General features: G+C 34.6%; 1 protein-coding gene across 1 annotated transcript; it reads right to left on the bottom strand.

Annotated features, from left to right (window-relative positions):
* Nucleotides 1–2,126: 2,126 nt before the first annotated feature.
* Nucleotides 2,127–5,581, bottom strand: LOC149166754 (transcription factor SCREAM2-like). Its single transcript, XM_089431407.1, has 4 exons — nt 4,815–5,581; nt 3,585–3,782; nt 2,522–2,692; nt 2,127–2,440 (listed from the first exon to the last, which is right to left on the bottom strand). Exons 1-4 carry the CDS (start codon nt 5,373–5,375, stop codon nt 2,360–2,362), a joined length of 1,011 nt encoding a protein of 336 aa, XP_089287533.1. The 5' UTR covers nt 5,376–5,581; the 3' UTR covers nt 2,127–2,359.
* Nucleotides 5,582–7,725: the final 2,144 nt, after the last annotated feature.

Below are 7,725 nucleotides of genomic sequence, written 5' to 3' on the forward strand. Positions count from 1 at the left end.
CCCAACTACCAGAAATAACCCTCCTTATATATATATTCCCTCTTAATTATTTCTATTTCAAAATTATCATAAAAATGAAGATTCAAATTACACACTTCATCCAAAACATAAATGAATATGAAATCAATTTAAAAATATAGAAATATGCATTTTACTAAAAGGTTGATATCATAAATAAATATGAAATAAACTATAATTTTAAATATATACATTTTTATTAATTTTTTAATTAAATTAAACCTAGATCAATATCAACCCTTAAATATTGAATGATCCACTTGAATTTAACATCCTATAATACATATTTTTATATAAAACGATTTAAAATATAAAAATATATCATTATAAATAAATTTATATATTGTTGTAATAAGTTTATTATATAAGATCATAAACCAACATAAATCTATCTTAACCTTAGATCTATTAAGCGCTAAGAGGGATCAAATATCCCAAGGCACAAGCCTCTTTTTTTAGTGCAAAACTTGAGAAAAGGTTTGCACCTCGAGAGCTTTGATCCCTCGAGGCGCTTGATAGATCCAGAGTTAATATGGCTCTACGCTGGTTACATAATATTATATAATATCTATATTTTTATTACCTCTCTCTATTTCACCCCCAAACATACACACTCTATCTATCTCTCTCCCTCCCTCTTCCTCTCACTTTCTCTCTCTTTCCTTCTCTCCCTCTCTCTCTCCCTTACTCTATACTAAATATACTACGTGCAATAATAAGCATACACTAAATCAACATTTTTATATTAAAACAATTTGTAAATAAAAAACTTTAATACCTTTCAAATTTTATTATTTTAATAATTATAAATATTTTATTTTAAATATATTAAATTATCTTTATTTATTTATTATTTTAATAATTATATATATTATATATATAGATAATTCAAATTCAAATTCACATTTCATCTTCAATAACTGAATTAAAATAAATCCAGTTAAAAAATTGTTATAATAAATAAATATGAAATGAATTTTAAATAAAAATATACATTTTTATTAAAATATTGTTAGATTAAATAAATATAAAATGAATTTTAATAAAAAATAGGTGTGTTTCATATTTAACTTTTTTTCAGCGGTGAGAAAATTCATAATTAAAAAAAAATTATCATTATTTAAATATCAAATCCACAGTGAGGAAAGCAGCAGCTATCCATAAAAATAGATGTGTTTTATATTTAAACCTTTGAAAGAAAATAGATGTGATTTATATTTAACCTTTTTTGGTGAGGAAATTCATAATAAAGAAAATTTATCATTATTTAAATGTCAAATCAACAGCGAGGAAAGCTGCAGCTATCCATAAATGCAAGTTGATTTATTATAACTATTCACCTTCAATAATTGACAAAAAAAAAAAAAAAAAAAAAAAACTTAAATAATTTAAATTTTACATAAATCAAATAATTGATAAAAAAACTTAAATAATTTAAATTTTACATAAATCAAATAATTTACACTGCACTTTATAAAATGGTTGCAACTATGAAATTTTAAACCAAAAAATTTAAAGAAGAAAAACATTTTACTGCAATCTCTTGAAAATTCACAAATACATAGTAATTTAAATACTAGCATGATCCAGATATGGTATTGACGAATCCTTTTTTACTGTAACTTTTTTGAAAACTCACAAATACATAATAATTTAAATACTAGCATAAGTTCATGATCCAAATATGGTACCGATGAATCCAGATGCATCCAACGCAGGAGTTTAATTTGAACATATTTCCTTATCTTGCATTGCTTGCCGTTTACTCAAAACTCTTGTGAAAATCATTAGTGTTAAATTGTTCATTTTTTTTCACAAAGACCCGACACCAACCATGATGATTCACGAGTGCACAAAATTTGTTCAAGGAAACAAAACATAAGTGAGATGATTCACGAGCGCACTGTATATATTTATCAGAAACCGAACGTACGTGTACAACGCAGGCATCTGCTCGATGAGCTATCATCCAAGGCCAACTCTATCCAAATGAATTTCACCATGAAACTCTGAAACAAACTGCCAAAATGCTGGCCTTCACATGAGTACACAGAAGGTTAATAATTCAGATTGCTATGACATGACTAATACTAACATAACTACTCTGAACAACTTGATATGTGGATAGCTTCAAGGCTGTTTCAGCTAACCCCTGTCACAGGTTCTCAGAGTATTATCAGCCTAATATGTAATGTAACTCTGCTTCATCTTCTATATCAGAAGCCCTGTGGAGAGAGGGCTCCCACCATGGGAATTCAATGTGTTCTGTTCTGAATTCTGACTGAAATGATATTATGGTTTTTAGTAGGGGCATTTGAAGATGTGTAGTAAGTTATGTTTACTACAGTCCATCTTGATTGTCTGCAGTCTGCAGCAGCAATGCTTTGATCTCCTCTGCTGTAGCATCTTCCCCAGTGGATTGCTGATCACAATGTGCAAAACAACAAAGTTAGACCAGGAGCTATTGAAGTTTAATGGGTAATCAATTCAAACATTACATTACCTCTGCTCGAAATACATCTAGTGCAAATCCATTGAGGCAGCTTATGATTGCTTGCTTAACATCAAGACCAAGCCCATCCAGAGCCTTGATTGTGGATAGAAGCAATCCTGACTTTTTGGAACAGAACATGTGAATGTTTAGGGCCTTCCCTTCTCTTCTGCTTACCTCCACCTGCATTTCGAGGGAGAGGATATCAATAGGGGTTCTCTTTTCAACCAATCACCATTGATTAGATGGCTACCTAAAAGAGCTCACAAAGAAACTACCAATGACAGAGAAGCCATGAAGCTTGAAAACAGAAAGAGATTGGTTGGCAACTGTGACATTCCAATGTGATAAACAATATAATATTTATAAAAGTTTGTGAAGGGTGAAATGAAAAACTTGAACTTGCTGATTGACACTGGTGAAATTTCAGTCTGGAAGACAAAAACAGTGGTGAAGAAATATTCAATGAACCTTCAAAAACCCACTCCAAACTAGAAGAATGTGGGTTCTTGCTCAGTAAGCAGTGTAGAATATTTTCTTTTGACATTTCACCTTCTTTCTTCTAAATGTGTCACTGAAGGGGACCCAGGTCAATAGTCTACAAAGTTGAAGCAAACAGTTTCCTTGAGATGACAGAAGTTCGGCCTTGAATGATAGGAGAATTGCATCATCACCGACAGTTTCTCTGAGATGACAGAAGTTCGGCCTTGTATGATAGGAGAAGTGCATCCTCCCCATTGGGAGTTTTTTGACTGCTCCACAGATTTACACAAGAAAATCCCATGCCTCCACACACTTCTGCATATGACATTCTTGGGGGAGAAATTGGAGGATTTTATAGTGCTAGGCCAGGTAAGATAATCATGGACAGCTGTAAGCCACTCGGTAACAGAAATATCTTGGGCAGATGTATTTTTGTAATTTTGTGACTTGTTTTTGTATCTTCTGCTCAGTTTACAGATGCCTTGAGCACTGTACATGTCACATGATGTATTAGAACTCTTTGGGTCACATGTGGATATCAGTATGATTCTGTTTTTTTTAATTGATGGACTGATCATGATGGTGCTCTTACCGTTGTTGGTTCTAGTTCTGGATTTAGCAGCGAAACTTGAGACTCTTGGCTCATTCTGTAGGGAAAATCTGGCAGTGTGGGTACGGATGGGTTGGAGTTTGCGGAGCCAACCATAAGCTCAGTATGAAGATCATTAATACGCTGTAGCAGATCCTTCAGGTACTCAACAGCATCCCCCAATATTGAGGCCCTGTCCATCTGCTATTAGGAAATGCCAAGCAAAACAATATTTAAGGTCAGTTATAACTAATGAGCCATATCACAGCAAACAATCAAATACGACTCATAAAGTAATAAACTTTCCCCAAATATATGTCGAAACTATGAAGAATAAACCCAAATATGTTGTGCCTATCTGCGGTAGCAAGCCCCTCCTCCCACCCTTTGGTTAGCCTTTTTAATCTACAGAAACTCAGGGCCTAAGTTTAACCCCCTTAGGCACCCATGTTTCTCAACCATACTTAGGGTCTGAGATTTATAAGTAAAATTTCTATGCACCCACGTTACAAAGAAGCCCAATTTTAAAATTTCTATGCACCCACGTTACAAAGAAGCCCAATTTTACCATACTCCATCAATCTGGCACTATGAACCCATATGCAAAATTGGAGAACAATCATCCAAAAAAAGAATGTAAGATTATTCACAGTAAAGCCATGCTTTACTAAGAAATGAGAGTCAGTCCAAATTATCATAATCAGCATTTTATTAGATCACATAAACGCTTGAACAAGCAGTCAAGAGTTCCATAAATACAATACGGATGGAAAAACTGAAACCAAGACTAAAAATATCTTCTGGATACAGAATGTAAATTGCTTTTCTCGGAATAGTTAAGGATATCTCTGGGAAGACATTATACTCAAGTTGGTCATTAAAAGCTCTGCAAAAATACCAGTGATGCCCAGCTTGGCTGAACCCATCTGGCAAACAAAACGACTCCAAAGTGACTAACTGAATTTTTACAATAACAACCTCCAACCACCTCATAACATAACAGAAAATGCCAGGCAAATTAGGCCCTGAATCTCTACAGAATCCTTGACAAAACTCAATAAGAATATACTGTGACTCTGACTTCACTCATCTTAATTTATCTTCTAGTGTGAAGTGTATCAAACTCCAGAGTTCCGACAAATTATACATAGAAACCAGAGTTCTGACAAATACAACATAGAAAACAGAACAGGAAAAGAAGCAGAGGGAACAGAGGAAAGGAATAGAGATCACCTTGGAGACGTTGGGCACCACAGAACGAAGCTTTAACAGGCGATCATTGACCTTCTTCCTCCGCCTCCTCTCTGCCATAAGATTCTTAGCAGGCAACCCATTCTTCCTTCCTCTACCAACACTTGCAGCATTAGCATACCCATTATTGTTATTATTACTATTACTATTACTTTTACTATTATTAGCAGCCGCAGCAGAATCACCATCTCTTTCACCAACTACACCATTTGGCTTCTCAACCCCTCCACTTTTGTGGAATCCAGACTCAATCCCAGCTTGTCCCTGCAACAAGCCCAACTCGTCGGAGCCCTCTGGACCTTCAAGTGTATCAGCACTGGTGGTTACATAGCGACCCAGGTCATGAAAAGTGTCAATGCTTCCACCCATATTACTCAACACAGAACCATCTGGGCACATGAGAGCAGAGCCCAAAAGGGCCTCCAGTGTCCCTCCATTGGCATCCATTGTGGAATAAAAATCATACTCTCCTCCACCTTGATCAAGCATGGCTCTGAACGAAGAAAAATTCTCGTCCAACAAACCAGTCCAAGCCATTTCCATAGCTTCTCAGCTTACAGAATATTTTCCGGAGTTGAGGACTTGTCTTGGCTTTATTCTTCTGCAAATGCTATATACTCAATCCTTTACTCCCATGTGTTTATTACTGCAACTATTTGGTGGACTGAATATTCTGTAAATCCCGGGCCATATGTGGGCTTCAGAGAGCATGGAAATCACGTAAAATAAAAAACGGTTTGGAGGTCTGACATGTCTCTTGGATGCAGGTGCCTCGAGTCCTTCCTTTATAGTACAATCGTCACCTCTATCTCTTTCTTGCAGGTCAATCATGGTTGGCCAACCGCGGTTAATGCTAAAGCTGGGTAACGTCAACCGTTGTTAATTACTTTAACTAAAGTCATTGGTAACATGTGTTACTATGTACGGAATCCTTCGTTAGGAACCAAAAAGAATATTTATAAAAGTATTCGCGGAGATTGGTGTGCTGTTTCACCAACAACATACCAAATCTACTTAATCTACTTTGAGGACCACTTAACTCCATATGCTTGAAGACACGTTCAAGTAATAAATGACATTCATTGGTTCCTACGAAGAACCTAAGTGAAAGAAAGCAATGTCAATAGGATCAGGGAAATGGAGTTAGACTTAATTATTACCACCTTATATTTTAAGTATGTATTTTAAGTTTGATCTACTAAGTGTTGAGAGGCGTTAATTTTCACTTTGTGTATCTCAACAGGTTTGATATTTTTCTGAATTTTGTAGATTAGGATATCTAGAGTTAAGATGGATTTAGGCTGGTTTAATTCCCCTTTAAATAACTTATATTTTACATGAATACTATGGGTCAATACCATGGGTTCTCATAAACTTGGAGCTAAAAAATGATGGATCTAGGCTAGGTTAATTCCCCCCTTTAAATAACTTATATTCTACATGAATACCATGGGTTCTCATAAACTTGGAGCTCAAAAACCATTAATAACTTGACCAAGTCAAGTTTACTTTAACTACACAACAAAAAATAATAACAATAATGTGCGATTTTTATTTTTATATTTTAGTTCAAAGTTATTTTATTTTAACATAGGGTTATTTTTATTTTATTTTGATAGAATCAAAATGTTTACAAGACATTGGATTGAGCGCCTCTTTGCGCAATGATCATATAGCTAAAGATAGTCATCTTGGAGATAAACTACCATGTTTGCCATTGCATATGTCTCATAGTTTGTAGTATGTTATGCAATATTTCTAAGTTTTGGAAAAGTTTGTAAACATGTCATATTTCTATCCTTTGGAATAATGAGAAGTGAGAAGTATTGTTTACATTTTACAATTTGATAATGATGTTGTTGGCTTCAAATTTTCCAAAGAGGAAAGAGAGCATTACAAATTTGTTGCTTTTGGAGATAAATTCTTTGAAAATTGCAAATTTTTAAAACAATAACCACTTTTATATATAACTATTAGACACATCCAATTTTCCATGTAAATTTAGTTATAATATTTACATCAAGATCAAATATAAGTTCCCCATATCAAGTATAGTCGACACTGGTCTTAATGGTGCAAGATCAACCTCCACAGTTTATGAAGATCCCTTTGGAGAGTAGTCATGCATATGAGAAGAGTATTGGAGGATGCATGCAGATGAGGAGTTGTATGCATGCATATGAGAAGAGTATTGGAGGATGCATGCAGATGAGGAGTTGTATGCATGCATACAAAGGAAAGTAAACTCTAATGAGATTGAATCACTAGAGACGGAAAGTTCAAGAAGAGGAGCCATAGAGGAATAAATTGTAACAAGGACCTTACGACATGGTAGTGAAAGGCTAGGAGAATAATCAAGAATATCTTTGGAGATATTAAAGGAGAAGAAATATGAATTAGCGACATATTAAGGAATTAGCTTAAGATGAGATATCTAAGTCAAGGGAAATTTGATAGGTCTGGGGAGCTCAATGTTAGGCTCGAATCTCTACTAGTAAAAACTTAGGATAGACCCACTAATTTCTTTTAAGTCATTGATCAAAATTGAATATCTTTCGAACTTTATCATATTGGTGTTTGGCACCTACACCAACGTAGCTTCTTTTTTAGAGCAAGTACAAAATTGTCTTAGTCAGGCCTGGCTAGATGATCTCACCCTTCCTTCAACTTGACTTGGCTAGTTTGGTGTATAAGAAACCTTCCTTATGTTAGGAAGCCCCATTCTTAACCTTAAAGGAAGAGGATAGGTGGCCAAGGTGACAATGGGTGGCTTTCTTAACAGTTTCCCCTTGGCTCTCTTACTAGGATTAGAAATTTTACCTTTAGGTAAGAGCTTGAGTCAAAACATTTTGGTGTTGTTGATAGGGATAAAGCCCATTTCATATTTATTCAA

This window comes from Pinus tabuliformis, chromosome 5_1 (genome assembly GCF_031772625.1).
Source record: "Pinus tabuliformis cultivar Carrire ecotype Pingquan chromosome 5_1, CPIR1, whole genome shotgun sequence".
NCBI classification, from domain to species: domain Eukaryota; kingdom Viridiplantae; phylum Streptophyta; class Pinopsida; order Pinales; family Pinaceae; genus Pinus; species Pinus tabuliformis.

Bases quoted from the DNA above. Each gene is read 5' to 3' on its own strand.
- LOC149166754 (XM_089431407.1), bottom strand. From the start codon at position 5,375: ATGGAAATGGCTTGGACTGGTTTGTTGGACGAGAATTTTTCTTCGTTC. The intron at 3,783-4,814 runs GTGATCTCTATT...TCCTAATAGCAG, and splicing joins TGGTGCCCAACGTCTCCAAG to ATGGACAGGGCCTCAATATT. The intron at 2,441-2,521 runs GTAATGTAATGT...CATTGTGATCAG, and splicing joins TAGATGTATTTCGAGCAGAG to CAATCCACTGGGGAAGATGC.